We start from the raw sequence: 19760 nt of genomic DNA on the forward strand, positions 1-19760 counted from the left end.
CATTTTTGAAATCTACAAAAGTTACACGATCAAATTGGCGCCGCTACCGAGAACAACGGTTTGTAAGAAGTAGGGTCAATGGTTCGATTCCTATGAATATTAGAACCAAAACCACTATATTTTATCAATTCTGATTCCGATTTTAAAATAAGTGGAACCAGAATTGAAATTGCCAAAAATCATGGGTACTTGTCGGTTCTGATTCTCAAGAATCGAGTGAGAAAAATTATTTTAAAATCATTATAAAAAAATTCCTTCTAAAAAATAATAATAATTTTTAAATTATCAACTTAATAATAATTTGTTCCACTAAAAAGATGATTTAATGACTTTTATTTTCAAAAATTAAAATTTATCTCCTTTACAAGTAATAAATTTAAAAAGAAATGACTCATTTTAAGCTTAAATATTTAGTTTATATGAAATTTGAAGAACTTTATATCATATATATTAATTTTAAAATATAGAATAACCTTCAATCATATATAATGTAAAAATTAATCGATTTGGGGTACCCGCGGGTACCCATCAGATAGAACCAAATGGTTTCGGTTCCTATCGGTTCGATTTCATATTAGACCCAACTCTAACCGACTTCAATAAAAATGAATTGGAACTGAGGTTCTTGATTTCGGTAATGGGCACCCATTGACACCTCTAACGCGACGGTGGTGGAGAGTGAACTCTGACACCCTAAATAAATGAGTAAATGATTTGTTAAAGGGTTGTATTTATATATATATATATATATATATAGATATATATATATATATATATATATATATATATATTATATATATATATATATATATATATATATATATATATATATATATATATATATATATATATATATATATATATATATATATATATATAAACGCATACATGCTTGTGATGACGCTTGACTGGTGAGGTACTTCTACTCTGTGAAGGGGAGGAATTCCGTGAGGATCCCTGACTAGAATTTTGTCTGTGTCCTCCATTCTTACCATTCGAGAACTTCTTTGTGTTCTCATGTTGCTACGAGTAACCCTTCAACTGAGGGTATACACTCTGCTGACTCCCTTCCGTCGGAGTATAATCAATCAACCGCTCGATTGCTGCAATTACAGACACGAGATCTTGCACACATTGTCGTTGGAGCTTTGTCTGAACTCAAGGCTTGAGCCCTTCTTGGAATGAGAACAGCTTGTCGTTCGAAGCGAGGTCGTGCGATGCAAGGGGTGTCAATATATATATATAAAGAAAGAGAGAGAGAATTAAGTTTTGTAGTAATAGTATTAGATTATATCCATTTGTTGGCTGTTGTTTTTATTTCCCCTTGATATGTTCTCTTATGCATTTTTGTTATCTAGCATTTTCTTCATATTTGTGATTTAAAATTTTAATTTGATATACATATATATGGGAAATTTGTGTACCTAAAGATCAATAATAAGAGAGACAAGAAAGGTACAACTTCATTCTTGATTTTTCTTTTTCTTTTTTTATATTCTATTATTGTTACAATATTTGATGAACAATTTGGGTGGTGGTTGTGATGAACCACATAAACATAAAACACATAATTAAAAGAGGCAAGGCAAGTGGTGGTGACGGTGGCGGAGGTGTGCCACTCCCGTAGATCATTCCGAAGTAGCCTCCATTTCGTCCCTCACCACCATCAAATGGGCCCATTCCGCCACCAATATTGGTCCCACCGCCATTGGACCCTGAGGAAGGCGTGTTGGTATTTTGCCCTCTGTTCAATCATCCAAATTAATTAGTAAAAAGGCATACAAAGAAAGTATTAGATTATGAAGTATTATAATAAGATGTACAATGATACACCAAATCATATTCAGAGCAGTTAAAAAGTTAAAAATAGATCATTAAATTTTAATAGAGTTATTATTGCCACACCAAATTTACTAATGCCACACCAACTCCCCATGTAAATCACCAAGGAATTGCACACAGTTGGTGTGACATTAGTAAAAGGTAGTGTGGCAATGATAACTATCAATTTTAATGAAATATGATTTGATATTAAGTTTGGATCCTTGGAAAATTCAAGTTTGTGGGATCCACACAAATCCCGAGGACCATCAAGTTTGGATCCTAGGAAATTCAAACTTTTGTGGGTAATACCTGTTGTCATCACCAAAGACGCCAGCGTTCATGGTTAGCTGGTCAATAATTTCAGCAGATTTGGGCTCCAAACTGGACGCTTTGGAGAACTGAAGCCCAAGCCCATCTCCCGATGGCACAAAGAACGCACCATTGACCATTACGTCCCCTTCGCTTCTCCAATTCCAATTACTCCATTCTTCCTTGTCCGCGTCCATACGACTTGTTACCTGCAATCCCACATCAAAAGCAATTTAGAACTTTGCTGTCCAACACTTGATAGCAAAGTTCCTAAAAATAAAACATGACAATCAATTTTGTAAAGAAGGGTCCAAAATGTAAATCACCTATAAATAAAATATTTGATAATATTTTATTAAAATATATATATATATATATTTTAATTTAATTTAAGTACGAGAGAGTCTTTGATAAATATCACATCGATGTTTTAATACAACAAAGAGAATGAAAGAAACAGAACCAGAACAATTGTGTATCGAAGTGCTCATTGTGGAGATTTCAAGTTATTGAAAATTAAAGTAAAACATCACCACTATAATAATATCTCGAACGTTGTTAGTGGTTAGAAAATTCTATAAGATAAAGGACGATGCCTCGTATGAGATTCTCCATTAAAACAACTATTGAAACTAGAGGACATTCTTTAAAGATTCTTAAGGATAATGAATCTCTAGAATTGTCGTCGACAATTTTCTCTCCACCTGACTAATTAGTCTTTCAATTTCAATATACAAGGTGTCATTACATTGGTTCATCGACTTATCACAAAATTTTCTTAGTAACAAATCTCTATTCATCAAAACGTAGTAGTCATAAACTTTTCTTTGAATAAGGGACTAGCCGATTTAATCAACGAATTAATGAATAGTTTTTTAATTAATCACAAGATAACGTAATATTTCTACCCTTCACCCTCAATAGTAGTGTTTTCAACATTCAAATCTCAAGACTTTTATGGAGGTTAAAGACAAAGGATTTTGGTAAGAAACCCATAACCATCATTTTTTATCTTGCTTAAGATTTTCCCAATTTTTCTACTAAAAATTTCCAAACTTTATCCAAATTGAACCTCATCGAATAATTATCAAATCGAAACTTTGTTATTATGATTAAAATTCGTTTGAGGTTAGAAAAGTCTTTTAAAAATTAGAATCGTTCTAAACTAAACACTATACTAATGTGACTATGTGTAAATAAGCATAGATTTTTTTCCTTGAGATACCAGAGAAAAAAAATTCATGATTCTCTACACACTGGTATTCAGTTCAGCCTTTCACTGTGTTGTCGTGGTAGTGTGCAGATAATAATAAATTTTGTCCTTGAGATATAAGGAAGTCGATTTAGAACCGCTCAATATTTTACTTCTATATCCACCATGACATGTGAAAATATCATGTGGATATGAAATATGTCCCACCAAGTTTTGAAAAAAATAAAAAATAGAAGACCCCATTCTTATACAATAAATAAGCAATAATTGAGAGTCGTGACAATCTGACTCCCCCCTCTGACATATGTCCCCAACGTAGATTATTTGCCTTGGGATACAAAAGAAAAAGATTTATGATTCTACATATCCCGAGGCAAATGATCTATGGGTCTGAGATGGGCATATGTTAGTGGGGGGTGTCAGAAAATCATTATTCTAATTGAGAATACCTCCTTGGCGTCGTCGTTCGAAGGCGCAAAATAGCGATTACCCTGACTATTAATAGTCGGGTTAGCACTTCCACCAACAGCATACTGTTTCCACTGTGTATAATCATTATTTACAACATGAAAATAACCAAATCGGCACCTTGGCATTCTCTCTACAAGATCTTGACCGAAATGGTTAAATGCTACGGTCACTTGCATCCCTCTATCAGCCTCAAACTTATCACTGTGCCCAAGCAACATAACTTTATCATGATGTGTAAAATAATTGTTTGATATTGTGATCCCTGTGGACCCTTCTGTGACATCAATCAGACCATCCCTGCAATCAGCTAAAGAACAATGGTCCACCCATATTTTACTAGAACCCATGATGGAGATACCATCACCGTCTGATTTCATGTGGCCCTTTGATGGATCACAATGGTGGACATGTATGTTATGTATGATAACATTGCTAACGTACTCCACTGTTATGCATCCATCACCAACTATGTGTACGTTAGCACCACGACCATCAATGGTTTTGAAACTCTTAACTACTAGTCTTTCTTTAAGCTTTATAAGCATGTTTGTTGAGAAAATAATCCAGAGTGGTTCGGGTTGGATCACTCCGTATCGTAACGTACCGGGTGTTGGGTTATCTGGATTACTATCTGAAGAATCGGTTACCACATAGAATTGACCACCCTTTCCACCAAATGCGTCCAGACCGAATCCAATCCCACAGTCGGCTAGCTTTTGTCGGTTAGATTGCCAATTTGGGTCACATCTCCAACAATCATCAATGGGGTTGCCTGTTAGACATGAAGATTGATCCTTCTCGTAAATCCCCAAAGTTTGCCTCCTTGAGACCGACACATTCACTCTCCTGTAAGAAAAATTGGAAAAGAAAAACAGAGCAACCCAGATAAAAAAAATTGAAAAACAGAGCAACCAATATTAAAAAAAAAAATGAAAAATAGAGAAAAACAGAGCAGCCCATTTGAAGAAACTAAAAGAAATGCAAAAACCCAGATGGGAATCACCTATGAAGTTCTTGAACAACTGATTCAGGGTTGGGATGTTGGTGGGGAAGAGTGAGATTCAACTGGGTTGCAGTGATAATGGAAGAAAATGAGCTTAATAAGTGAGAAATTAGGAGAATGTGAGACTTTAGAAGTATCATTGTTTGTTAGTAGGGATTTCTTCTGATTCAATGAACTTGGTAACATGCAATTTTGGGAAATGGGACCTCTTTATATACAATAATTACTTTAAGAAAGAAAATAATTTGGGGGCTCGTCGGATGCCTTCCTTGTTGGTGAGTTATTCTTGAAATCTTTTGATCCAGAAGGGAGGGTAAAAAATAAATAATTCCAAAAAGTGAGAGAGGGAGAGAGACAGACAGAGGCTTATGCGGGCATCTATTTGTAAACTAGTTTTGTTTTTTATGTCCCTTTGCGGTTTCTGATAATTAATGGAAACTCAGCTTTTTGTTTGGGGTTTCGTTTGGTGTGAAAGAGAAAGAGGTTTAAGTTTGAAATGCTTCTCCAAAATTATTTATACGGCTCTTTTTGGACATTTTTCTTCTTCTTTATGATAATTTATACTTTCCTGTAAAATGTGTGAATCGTTAAAATATAAACTAAAGTGTAATGATAAAAGTATTAGAAGGACATACATTGGAGTCATGGTAATCATTTTGTTAGATTATATTATTTTTATTTATTTATTTATTTTTTATTATTAGTAGATTGATAGATTTCCTATTTTCTATATTTTTTTATATATAGTTCAATTTTTATATAACATAATGATTGAGTCATTATAGGAATAAGAAATCCTAACTTTTCTTGATTCCCAAATGGTATTAGAGCGGGTGACCTCAGGGATGGGTAGGGTTAGTATCTCCAGCCCTGCGTGGAGGGGGAGAGTCGATTGTCTCTAGCCCTGACGTTGAGGGGGAGTGTTAGAATAGTCCCACATTGCCTGAGTACTATTGGGAGGTGCAATGTATAAAGTGGGAGCAACTTTCTCCTTGCAAACCGATTTTGTGAGGATGAGTTAGGCCCATAGGCTTTCACACATACGTCACATACACAAGAAAAAGATTTTATAATTTTATGTATCCCGAGACAAATGATCTATGATTCTATGATAGGAGAGTCTGAAAATCATTATTCAATGCATTATCATGAGTCGTGATAAATTGATGCTCTAAACTTGACGCTCTTGATGTGGGAGTGTAGAGAATCATAGATTTTTTTCTTCGAGATACATGAGAAAAAGAGTTATGATTCTATGCACTGCCACATCAGAAGAAGTACAACAAGCATCGATTATCACAGGATTGAACAAATTTAATCATAGGACTATGAACAAATTTGCTCACAACTCAACAATCGTTGGACATGTGGTGCAAATGACACCAAATAAAGAGAAATTTTCGCACATTCTCTGTTCACAAATTTCAATTTTAAGATATAAAATAGGTCATTGAGTCCCATGTAAATTACCAAATTGTTAATCTGATACCATAGGCTTCTAGATTTTATGAAAAAATTCATATTAAAATAAAAAAAATTCAAACTTGATCCAGGGAAGTATAAATGAACAGATGAAAAATAATTTTTTTTTTAAAATTTATAAAATTTTATCATATATCAATTATATTTTTGAATGACATAAAGTGATCTGATAAAAAAATTTCTTTTTTTCCATCATGTGTAAGAGAGAAATTTTCTCTTTTATTGCATATGTCATTTGCGCCGCATACGAAATGACTATTGGTTTGTAAGAAAAAAAACACTCTTTATCTTTGTCATGCAATCCCATCATAGATGAAAGGTTGAGATGTAAAGACATACAGTTAGGGATACATGACTTTCTTCGACACAATACTGACATGACGAGTGAGTTTTTACACACAGCCCATCAATTGTTTGACTTGTAGCGCAAATGACATGTGCTACAGAGAAAATTTATCTCTCCTACCTGCAAGTCCTTTACCCCCAAAAATTAATTTTAAGATTTTAAATCTTAAAATAGATCCTTGGACTCATGTGGATTGGCAATCTAACACCTAAACCTTCTAGATTTTATGAGAACCCTCGTCATAAATAAAAAAAAGGAGGCTTTTCGAGCATGACCCATGGAATTATTGAAGATGGACAATTAAGGAGCACCTAAATTTAAAAATAAATTTCAATAGTGAAAAATGACTCTTTTTATTTTATTTCAAAACTCATAGAATTTCGTTCTTTACGACCTCGTGGCATTAGATCATATTTTTAAATGTCACAAGATTTTCATTTTCTAGTGTAGGTTGGAGAGAAAATTTTTTCTATCTTATTACTTATGTCTTGTGCGTCACATTTAAAACGGTTGTGAGCAAAAAATCACTCTTGATGTGACAGTTTGTAGAGAAATATATATTTTTGATTAATGATTTTTGAACTCAACCAGACAGTTGAACTTAAAAACTCAATGACATGTCATGCAAAAAACTTTCGCTCGGTTTACACAATTGTACCATCAGAATATATAATTACAGATGGCAGGTTGGTTGTATATCTCGAGGGATAGAATCTACAGTTCTTTACCCATGTCATGTTGGTGAGTTTTGAGTCCCCTTGTCACGTTGAATTAAAAAATCAGCACTCTATATTTTTTCTCGATTCTTTACACCTTGCCACGTGAGCACAATGTGGAAGGAAGTCATTTCAGCATTTTCCTATTTATATTAGGAGGTACTAATGATTAGTATATTTAAGATAATAAGAATGATTTAGAGAAATTCTATTGCCATGCCAACTTTTAATAAGAGCACACTAACTCCCAGATATTAAGGAAGAGTTAGCATTCATCTTGGGTGCTCATAGTAAGATTTGGTGTGACAATAGAAGCTCTCATAATTTAACTTAATTAGGATCTTTTATTAATTTATTTTTATGTCTTATATAATGTAATCTCTATAAATACTCTATTAAAGTGACGTAATAACTGTCCAAGAATTACCAATATACTATAGTTTTCTTTTCTTTGAAGTGCCATTATTCTTGAGTTGAGCTAGCACGACTAACATAGTAAGATGTAAGGCTCTCGAGTCCGACATTGACGAGCATGTTGGCCAAATAACACTTCAACTTTCTAGAGGTCATGGGGATTAGATTAGATTAAAAAATATATAAAATCAAAACAAAGAAGCATTTTTGGCTTGATCCCAAGGTTTTAAAGTGGACAACGACAAAATGCCAAATTTAAAATTGAAATCTAACGATGATACATAATTTTTTCTATTTTCTTTTTTAAATTCTTAAAATTCATACTTATGAATGGTCCATTAGGAAACTTTCCTTAGCAAGGAAAACGATTTTTCCCTTCTTCTTAGTTGTTTTTGTGCCTTGTATTACATTAACACACAATTATATTTGTAGAATGGACTGTTAATTTCATAATTGATACGTTCTGACTGATTTTATTTATATATATATATATATATATATATATATATATATATATATATATATATATATATATATATATAGGGTCAGGTTCAAAGGACAACCATTTCAACACACATATAGACAACGTGTTTTGTCTTATATGGGCAAAAATGTTTGGAATGGACTGATTTTTTGTGAGGATGATCTCTGTGATGAGGAGATCATCCTTGCCAAAAATCAGCTCATTATAAAACTTCTAGACCGTCCAATTTTTGTTGAAAAATTATAGACCGTCCAATTTTTGTAAATCAATTTTGATGGGGTTACAAGTTTTGGAATGGGATGATTTTTTGCCAGGATGATCCCCTCATCACAGAGATCATCCTCACAAAAAATCAGTCCATTCCAAACATTTTTGCCCATATAAGACAAAACACGTTGTCTATATGTGTGTTGAAATGGTTGTCCTTTGAACCTGACCCATATATATATATATATGTAGGGAATACTAAAGTCCAAGACCTCACGCGACATTAACATTATCCATCATATTCTTTTTTTAATAATACTTTTATTCATTTTATTTTTTAATGAAAAAGACAAGTATATATTAATCTGACAGAATAAATTCAAGCGTTATGCATTTGTAACAAAACTTACTCATTTTAATATTTCTTCAATAAAAATTTAATTTTTCTTTGAGAAATTGAAATTGAAAGATTATAAACCTGATTGTAATGGAAGTGTCCCTCGACATGTAATTAAATCACATAAACTATTTGTCTTGTTCAATTTGTTTTTCTTTTCTTTCATTTATACATATTTTTTATTATCGTTATTTCTCGTACTTATTTTTCTACATTCTTCTTCCTCCACCATCCATTCCACCAATTGATTGACAAATGATCATGTTTGTGTAGGGTCGCACGATATGGTTGGGCAATGGTGAGATGGAACAATTGTAGAATGAAGTCTTGACACGCGGAATGGTGTTTTGGGAGTAAGGAAGAAAAGAGGATATTGGGTGTCCAAGGACATGGTGAGAGCAATGAAGAGGCGAGAGGGACTTGCAGAGAAGAAAAATGGTGGGAGGAAGAAAAGGAGAATGGATTTGTTGTTAACAAATGAAGGTGTAAAAAAAAAAAAAAAAATGTCAGGTGTTATAAAAGATATATAAAAGGTGGGGTTGTTTGCTAGACAATGTAGGATAAAAGATGGGCAAACATGATTGACAAGGACATGTTTCTGCAACACCTTTATAAACTAAATAAATGATTCAACCAAAAATTTATGAAATTGGTTGGATCCTAATTAAATCCTCATCGGACTATAAAAGCAACGAAGCAATAAAGAGAATAAAAAATACATGAAATATATAAGGATTTACGTGATTCAATAACGATGTCTACATCTAAGGGCAGAGCCAAGAAGGGACTAGTGGGGGCTATATCCCCCACTTAATTTTTTTGAAAAAAAAAATACAAAATCGATTATCAACCCCTACTCTTTAAATATTATAAATAATCTTGTATTTTTCTAATTGACGTTATGCAAAGCACCTAGTGCCACTCCACTCTTAAAAAAATTAGCCAAACAATTTCCTTACTAAGGGTCGTTGAGCTCAAATGGATTACGAATGCAATTCAACACCACAAACCCTCTAGATTTCATAGAAAAACTTATATTAAGAAGTAAAAAAAAAATCAAATTTTGTTTTAAATTTTAAGTTTGATCCAAGGTCTTGAAAATGGCGACTGAAATCCCACTAAACCTCTGAATTTAAAGTTAAAATTCAACATCGAAAATAAGTCTTTATCAACAAAAAAAAAAAAAAAATTCAAAGTTCGTCAACTTTTTTTTTCTTCTCTATATCCCTACGGTATCAGATCATGCTTTTGGTTGCCTCAAGGTGAGCTCAACAATACTTAGTAAGATTTTAGGTCAGTGACAAACCTAATATATGTATAGAAGAAAATCGAGTTTATTGGTCAACCATCGTAAGCAATTAACTCCCACCAACAAAAAATCTTGGTTCCACCCTTGTCTACGTCCTCAGACAAATCTAATATTTTTCACTAAGAGATCAAAGCAAAATAATACAAGAAAAACACAATGTTTTAATCCCAAACCCAAACCCTAGAATCCTTGTACATCCCTCTTCCTTTATCTCTTGAACCCTAGAAGAAGAAAACCTTTGTAGTTTTTACAATCTTAGAGATCTTTATTTATAAAATCAGAAGTTACTAAAAGGTGTCTATCTCCTCAAAAATAGAAATTCTAAGAAAAAAAAAATTAAAAGAAAATATTACATAATTCCCGTTTTAGTAATCCTAAAAAAGAAACAGAATGCAAGACAATTGCATAACACTAACCTAATTCGAGTTCATTATAATCCTTTGCAGGTGAAACCATGCTACAACTTCATGACAGCCTCAAATGTGCTTGGACCTGACGTATTGCCTCCATGGGCTCTAAGAGCTTGCTCTAAAATTAATCAAGAGATTGTGCAAATATACTTATTGTTGAAGTATTTTAAAAATTGAATGGGACCATTGGTGCGATCAGGTTCAACTAAATCATGTAATTAAATTGGTGAACTAGTTGATATTGTGAATCTTATTTTTCCATAAAAGTAAGTAAAGGTAAATTAAGAAATATAAATTTACATAAATATTGATTGAACCAGGATTCAACCACTGTGCCACTAATTTGATAAATCTTCAGCTCATCATTTGGTTTGGGGAAGCAGATCCTCTGTAGCTCAAGGTCCTTGTAGCACCCTGTAGCAAAGATCCAACAATTGAAAGAGCACCACATTAGTCATACACTTATATCCCCTCACTTAAAAGATTGGGTGTTCAGTAGCCGTTCATTTTCAAAGACATGAATTTGGAAGAAGAAAAAAAAATGATCTTTTTTAGATCAAATCTAAATCACGATTACAAGAAGAGGTTGAGATGTTTTTTTTTTTTTTTCAATATAACTCTCTCTCATCCTTTGGATTTGTGCTACAAGATGCTACAAGAACCGTGTGCTACAGAGGATCCTCGATTTGGCTTCTAAAACATTACATGTAACTTTGGAAGTCAATTAAAAGGCCTACTTTTTCTTTTTCTTTTTTTTTAGTCTTTTTTTTTTTAGTCTTTTACTGGTTGTGGGCTGGCGACTATTTTTATTTGGCTTGATGTAGAAAGGGTGAGAGTAGAGAAAATGTTTTCGATGACTTATAATATTTATGTTTAGTATTATATATACATTTAAGAGTAAATACAAAGACAACATTAATTTCTATCCCTGAAAATGTCTCTATAATTTTAAATTTCAAAATATACAATTTTAATTAAGTAGGTTAGGCCCAACATATGTGTGTGTTTCTTAAGCCTAAGATTGGCAATGGATTGGTTTGGTACTGGATCAATACTACTCTAATATCGATCCAAATTTTTTTAAACATGTACCTGATTCGATAGAATTAATGAATATATGAATCGAATCAGATCTGTTTCATTTCATCCTTAATCCGAAACTAATCCTAACACATGCCTTATTTTGAAATTATCAATGTTCAAAATATAAAATCATTCAAAAATTTAAAAAAATCCACTTTCCAATTCAAAAATATAGAGGGAAACCAAAAAGACTAAAGTATTTTATCTATATGTATTTATATGAAATTATGAATAATAAAAAATTATTAAAAGATGTTCGGATCAGAATTTTTTCAGAGTGCATTGTGGTACATCTGAATCTGATTCAAAATTGTTTATGATCTAAGATTTCAATCAGATTCTGATCTATTAAATGAAAAATAATACTTAAAAATGCTAAAAACAAAAATAGTCTACTATTTTCAAAAAAATCATCAATCATGATTATATATATAAACTAGGATTTTTTCAAAAATTTCATGATTTTTGGAAAAATCGTGATTTGATTGACAAGTATTAAAATCGTGATTTGTGTCACTATGCCTGACTCAGTGCACTTTTAGTCTATGATGCTAACTTGTGGTCTTGGCATTTCTCTTTTGTGATCTAATTAAATATGTTATTAAAGTAATACGGATCAAATCACTTGTATTTTACCTAAAAAGATGATAAAGTAATTAAGATTAAAAATAAAAAAATAAAAAAATAAAAACTTAAAAAGGGTATTTGGCTGAAGCGTGTAAATCAACTAAAATGTGTAGGATTTGTGCTTTTCGTGTGTTGGCCAAAATATTAAGGACTTTTAAAATTGCAATTTTCAGTAATAAAGGGTCGAAAGCTGCTTTTGTTGATATTTTAGGTACAAAATGAAGAATTAGGCGTGTATGATGGCTTGGACTCAAAAGTCAAATATTCTCCCCCACATTTACTATAAATGAATCCTTGATCAAGGTTTGATTTTTGATCTCTAAAGTCTTTGTGGTGGGGTCTTATAAATAGGAAAGAAGAGATGAAAAAGTCTCTTGGGTGTGGGGATAAATTAGAATAACATGTGTTGCTTCGAGATACGAGATAAGAAATCAGGATTTCAAATCCATACTTAGAGTCAAATGTTATATGTTAAGTTCATAATGATAAAGTCGGGGTTTGGGAATAATTTGGCAATAGAAAACTTCGAAAAAAGATAGATAAAGTTGGGAAAATTACGGATAAATTTTAAATATATATAACATATAAAAAGTGTAAAAAAAAATATGTACTTCATATACTAAATGATAAAATGAAATTAAAAAAAAAAAAACAAAACAAAACACATAATTTTTTATTTTTAAAAATTGTTGATTAATTGTGATTATTCAAAAGTTTCATGACTTTTTGAAAAAAATTGTGATTTAATCACGGCTTGTTCATAAAATCACAGATTTTTGTTATTATACTTAAGTTCAACGTCTTAATCTGATAGATTCAAAATCAGAACTTAGACAAACGATTTTTTGGTTGCATTCATTTGATCAATTCCTACGATTGCAATGGATATCTAAACCACTCTTGGCAATTATGGATGTATGTCATGGCAAGCACCACTGACATGATATGGGGCTAAAATCCAAGAGTAAAGGTCATGGATGATCATTTTGCTCCTAAAGTCAATAAAAAGGGAAAATAGGTAAAGAATTTGACAATCAAAGATTCTTCCTAATGTATTTTTTAATGACTTGGACATGGGATTGTTTTTGTAGGTACATTCTCAGTGCTCGAAGATAATTTTTTATGTTTTCAAATCATCATGATTCATTGTAAATTTACGAGTGCTATTGCACGAAGTTTGATAAAAAAAAGTACCTTTAATTTAGATTCATGTGTGGACAATTGAAGTCACCTCAAAGATGATGCACTTGCCTAAAAGTCACAACAAATGGAATTTCTTAGAGTAACTCCAATGCACTAGGGCTTGGGCTTTATATCATCTCCCAACTATCATTTTATATAGTTAAATCCCTTCGAAACTCAAATGCACTCAAGCTCTTATTCTCTAGTTTGAAATATTTTGGAGAGAGAGAAAGTGGGAGAGGCAAAAGAAGAGATTGAGTTTTTTTTTCTTTTCTCTCTCTCTCTCTCTATATATATATACACACACACACCTGTTGGCAATAAAAAATGATGACAGTTGAAAAATATTTTAATGTAGTTGAATTTCTAGAGAGTCATTTTAGCTAGTATGATTAGAGTGAAGATCCTTGAATAGGCAAACTCACTCTTCACAAGAAAATGTTTAGCAAATATGCCTATTTGCGTTGGAGTTGCTCTTAACAATATAACGTGTGTGCCTTTTATTTAAAATAGCATCTCAAATGTTAGACTTTAAATTAGAAGATAGATACCTTTACTCCACAAATTCTATGGGGTTTTTTTACTTAAATTATCAATGTGGGGGTATTTTTCAAAAATTTATGTGACTTCATATCAATGCCATTAGTAGTCTCTTATCTTTGACCATTTTTAAGAAGAGGAACAAGAATTAAGAAGAGGTGAAGACAACTCCAATTTTTCTTTTTAAAATATGGTTTAAAAATAAATTTATGTAAAGGAAAGTATAACATGTTTTTTATTTGGTAAAATAGATTATTACCATAAATGAGATATCCTCACCATATTAAACATTTTTAAAATGCAATATTTTAGGGGGTCTCAATAAATACCTATTTTTAACAAGAAATGAGAGTAAGCATAATTAAAAATAAAATAAAATTTATCAGAGAACTGAAACTGATAGGTATCCATGGATCGTAGTTCTTTTCAGTTCCGATTCCATTTATTTTAGAAATGAAATCGTCAAAAATCAAGATTGAGAAATATGGGGATTCTCGATTCTAGATATCTCAAGATTTGAATTAAAACCACCAAATTGTCATTTCTAAGGCACATGACACTAGAGTTTATATAAGAGTCGTGCTGAGGTGACACAAGGGTGACAAAAACTCACGGTGTCGTGCACATTATTGTAGATATTTTTCCGCGAGATACAAGTAAAAAACATCTACGGTTATGTGTGCGTCACTGCATCATTTTTGTCACCTTTGTGTCTCAGTTTTTGTCATTCCAACATTTTCCTTTATATGATAGAAATGATAACATGACTCCCTCACATGGCATACTCAATTGATTCCTTTGACATGACATGTGCAAGAATCGTAGATCTGTACTCCTCATGATTTACAATTGCAATATTTATAAAAAGTATAGTTGTGTATCCCAAAGAATATAGATCTACCATTATAGCACATATCATTTTATCAAGATTCTTTATACAATGTAAAGGAGCGTAACATAATTTATGAAGGCCCCACCATTGTCTAAGCATCTTATCTAAAGCAACATGGAAGGCTTGTTTGAGTGTGTATTGTCCCACAAAATTTTGCACTTTTATCCAACTAAGGGATGTAAAGGTCAAAAAGATGATTCGAGTGAGCGGTGGCTTTTTTAACCAAACCGGTCCCCCTCTCTTTTCTATTGACGAAAATACCCTTCTATCGTAAAAGTTTACCGTAATTTCAGATGGACAAAGAATTTGACAATCCTCCATTTATTTTCGGTTTTTAAAAACCGGATCGAGCTACTAGCATGGTTTGTAAACTTGGTATCTCGTCTCGTCTCGTTCAGCTCCAATACCGAGTCGTCTCGGACGAGTTTTCTAATACGTTTGAGACGTCTCGTCAGACAAATAAAAAAATTACACATGAGTCATAAAACTCGATCAAAAAAATGACTTTGTGAGTTGGTCTCGTTTAGCTCTGATACCGAGTTAACTCGGACGCTACGTCTCGATCTCGGACGAGTTTAAAAACCATGGCTACTAGTCAGACCGAATCAATATAGAAAAAATTACTTAAAGGACTCCGAAGGAGGGATTTCTTTCTAAATAATACCTAAGTTTTGGGTGTTGGCTTGATAGTCCATTCAATGGTCCCTCATTATTGTCGAGCTCACTAATTTATTATTTATTGTCGAGGTTAACATTTTTTTTTGTTGAACTCACAATTTTTTATTGTCAAGTTTGATATTTTTTATTATTGAATTCAACAATTTTTAAAAAATGTCGAGTTCAACAATAAAAATTGGTGTACTCGACACTGGTAAAATCCATATTTTTTTCATTTTCCGAGTTTTTTCGACTAAAACACATGAAAAGATCAACTAAAAACTTGACATAATAACTTTTCTAAATTATTTCAAACCTAAAGAACCATCCTTGATCGATTTTCATTGAAAAAATGAAGCAAAGATTTTAAAAAATCCTAATTTTTTACATGAGTCTTCAAATGCTTGAAAAAGACTTCTTCTTCCTTCTCAAATCTTTTACGTCGAAATGGAGGATCCGAAACTTGATTAGGATGCCAAAAACATATTATTTTTAATGAAACGATGAATTCAAATGGTTAGGGCACATTTGGGGAGTGAGGTTTAGGGACTAATTATAAAAAAAAGTTTTACTAACTGAACTATTAAGAGAAGCCCTAAAACTTAGAGACTAATTAATTAGAAAGAATTCCCTTTGCTAGGATCCTTTAAGTAATTTTCCCATCAATATAACTCGATTCTTAGTGAGAGCAAACATAAATAGTTTTAAAACTCAACTTGTATATCCACCACGTCTAGTCGAGTGAAGCCAATTACTTTTGAGTTGACATGGATAAGTCAATTCAAATATAGTAAATTTATAAATAATTTAAATCAATCTTTTTTGTTCTACATAAAATATCATAAACAACCGAAAAACTTGGTCGAGTTTTTAACATGATTCGGTGTATTTTTTAGTTGACTCGGATGAGTTTACGAGCTGACTTGAGTTTTGAAGTGTTGGCCTAGTTTCGACTCAACCGGACAAGTTTTAAAACTATGGGTTTAACAGTCCAAATGATTAACAGCCCAACCATGTTATGCACCTTAATATAAAGTAGATTTTTCTTGAACCAGCCCTCCATATTGAGGAGGAGCCTGAGTTTGATGGGAGAGATTGTCACTAGAGGTGTAAATTTTCTGTTCTCCTTAGCACAAAAGCTTAACGTCTCTCTTTGTAATATGTCTTATAAGCTAAGACTACATGAAGATCTTTTGGTGGACGTATATAGAAATAGCTAAGTTGGCAAGTAGGTTCGACTCATATCTAATATCTATACATCACTGATTAAACTTATCTTTGCATTGCAATATGTCAGGCGAAACTCTTACACTATGTTCGAGCAATTGGCATTATTCATGATGTGTAGGTTTATAATTACAAAAGGTGATGTGGATCAGTAAGAAACTTCCACGCGGCCATCACCGCATGGATGAGTTGAGTCAAGATAGACATGTGTTGACTCATCCATGCATAAGAATTGAAGTGACTGACAAGTGAATTATGTCAAGACCTCCACATGTCAATTCTTATGATTCCTAGAGAGGACTCGACTAGAGTGACATGTTGTTAGAAAATAACACTTGTTGAAGGTATTCTTGGCTGAGTAATCATACTTACAAAGGAAAAAGTGAGGAAACATTTGAAGAGATCAATTCAAATCATAACAGAAGATCTTCCAAGGTCTTAAGGATTTTAATTACCAGGAAGCGTAACATAATCAAATTAAAAATAGATTTTGATTAATACGTAAGTACAAAGGGTAAGATTACAAAGTTGCGTGATCAGAAAAGAGACAGAAACCAAGGAAAGATTAGAAGAATCTTTACAAGGAAGTTCACCAAAAGGGCACATGAAACCAATAATCTATAAATAAGGAAGCCAACACTCAGGTAAAAGACTTTTGACTCGTTCTCTATCTATATAATTCCCGATTTTTGCTATCTTGATCATCGGAGGGTCTTTGATTGAGAACCTCTTTTAATCTTTAGACTTTTTTGCATGAATCAAGAGGAAGATCTTCATCGAGATCGGAGTTTGAACATCTTATTACATTAATTCCAATTGCTAAGCGCTTTCAGGCAGAGTGGGTGGCACTCTAATTACTCCTCATCAAATAAAATGGTTATAATATCACCTTTGCAACACACAAAAAAATCACTTTAAAATCCCAATTAATCCTCACCAAAATAAAAGGTTAGACACATATAGGTTGAAATAATTCAAAAACTCCTTAGTTAGGCCCATTGGGGGCCAAGCTGAAAAGATGCTAAGTCTACCAAATTATGTGGGCCTAAAACAGGCCCAAACTCTCCTTAAAATTTTATTTTTTACCAAATTAGTATTTCACTTTCACCATAAGGGAAGCTGTTGTTGTCAAAAATTCAAAAAATACATGAGGACGAAATGATAATTTTAATTTGTTGGAAATTTGGAAATTGTAAATAAGAGTCAGAAAGGGTTTTCTTTTTCACTATAAATCGAATTTAATAAATGGGTGCCTTTACTTATTTGGTTGAACCATAAATTTTAACTCCAAATTTTGATGGAAAATGAAATTTCAAAACTTTCTCCTCTGTTTTAGTCTCATATTTTTCTCTTTTATGGTATATATGATTGCGCATGAAAATTAAGGGAAAATCGTTTTCCCTGGCAAATGCAATTTTCAAGTGTATTATTTTGTGTTATCCATGAGAAACATTTTCGTGGTCAAAGAGATTTTCGATCCTGGGTAGGAAAATGTTTTCCAACCTCCTAATATAATTCCCTCACAATTATCCGTACCACAAAAATAAAACAAATTCTCTTTTAGACATTTTCCTAAGTGCAATCAAACGATGAAATTCGGTTTCTCAAAAGAATTCACTTTCACATGTCATTTTTCCAAGAAATTCATTTTTCTGTTGATAATTAATTTTCCACAATCATAGGTACCCTCAAATTTATTATGGGCCTACGGAAAGCCCATCAAACTCTTTTTTTTTTTTTTTGCCTTTCTTTCTTTATGTTTTTTTATAGTATTACTAGGACTGTTTAGGGAATCGAGGTGGGCTAAAGATTTTTTCAAGCCAGCCAGGCCCATAAAGAGGCCTGAATCCATTCAAGGATTGTCTGGACCATGGTTTCAAAACTCGGTTTGACATCTCGTTTCATTTATGAGACCGAGTTGTCTCAGACGAGATATACCATTTAACTTGGTTAACAATGACTTATTCATAAATATTTATATAAAAATAATTATAATTTGTTTAGAGAATAAATTAGATTAGGAGATGTTTAGTTATAAAATCATATTTTATATAAGATAATATGAATTTAAATTCTTATAAAATAATTTATTTTAAATAAAATATACAAAATGTCGGTTGACTCAGCCGAGTTTTACTGATTCGGACAAGCTTCATTTTCAAAATCTCGTCCTATTGCTCTTGTGAGATATGGCACAGTTGAGATGCCATGTGTATCTGTACCGTTCATGGAGGAGACCGAGATGTCTCGGACAAGATTTGAAACCATGGTCCCGACCTAAACATTTTTATTTGGTCTGGTCGGCCCAACCACTAGATGGGCCAGTTGGGTTAGGATTTTGAGGCGGCAATATCTTCTTTTTAATATTTATATTATAAAAAGAATAACGTTGAAGTAACCTCAAGATTGTACCTTATATCTCACTGTCCTAACGTCGAATTGAATAGGAATCATAGATGATTTTCATCGAGATACAAGTGAAAAAGTGTCTATGGTTCCTACACACTTTCACGTCAAGAAAGTGTGATATTAGGTACAATCGTGAGGTCACTCCAGAACAACTCGAATAAAAAAATGAACCTATCAAAAGATCCATCACATGAAAATATCTCCCCTATGAAACTTATGACTCTAAATTACGAAGTGTCGCACTCTCTAAGCCGACAAAAATTATAAATATTTGGCCAAACTCCTTGTGTTCTTATTCATGAAAAATCAACATCATTGACATCTTTTAACTTTGGGCCGTCCAATATTTTTCGTCAACATCATGGTTTCAAAATCAAGTATCTCGTTTCATTTCCCAATTGATTCATTCAAGTTAAATTTGTCCGATATTTTCTATACATCGAACGATCTCTATTTTTATCTCAAATGATTCGATGTGATGGATAACTCACATTGACTATATTGCATATTCTACTTCAAAGTCAGGATAAGTAGTCCGAATCATCTCAATGTCGACAA

General features: G+C 32.4%; 1 protein-coding gene across 2 annotated transcripts; it reads right to left on the reverse strand.

Moving 5' to 3' along the window:
• Positions 1-1438: 1438 nt before the first annotated feature.
• On the reverse strand, positions 1439-5126 carry LOC147384830 (putative pectate lyase 18). Of its 2 annotated transcripts, XM_086426274.1 has the most exons (5): positions 4821-5126; positions 4422-4663; positions 3796-4091; positions 2134-2342; positions 1439-1744 (listed from the first exon to the last, which is right to left on the reverse strand). In XM_086426274.1, the coding sequence occupies exons 1-5, from the start codon at positions 4958-4960 to the stop codon at positions 1507-1509; spliced, it is 1125 nt and encodes a 374-aa protein (XP_086282400.1). In that variant the 5' UTR covers positions 4961-5126; the 3' UTR covers positions 1439-1506. The 2 variants fall into 2 exon arrangements, with proteins under 2 accessions (XP_086282400.1, XP_086282399.1); XM_086426273.1 differs by having other exon boundaries at positions 3796-4663; positions 4821-5121.
• Positions 5127-19760: the final 14634 nt, after the last annotated feature.

Source organism: Akebia trifoliata, chromosome 15 (genome assembly GCF_017979445.1).
Source record: "Akebia trifoliata isolate Shusen 1 chromosome 15, ASM1797944v1, whole genome shotgun sequence".
Lineage (NCBI taxonomy): Eukaryota > Viridiplantae > Streptophyta > Magnoliopsida > Ranunculales > Lardizabalaceae > Akebia > Akebia trifoliata.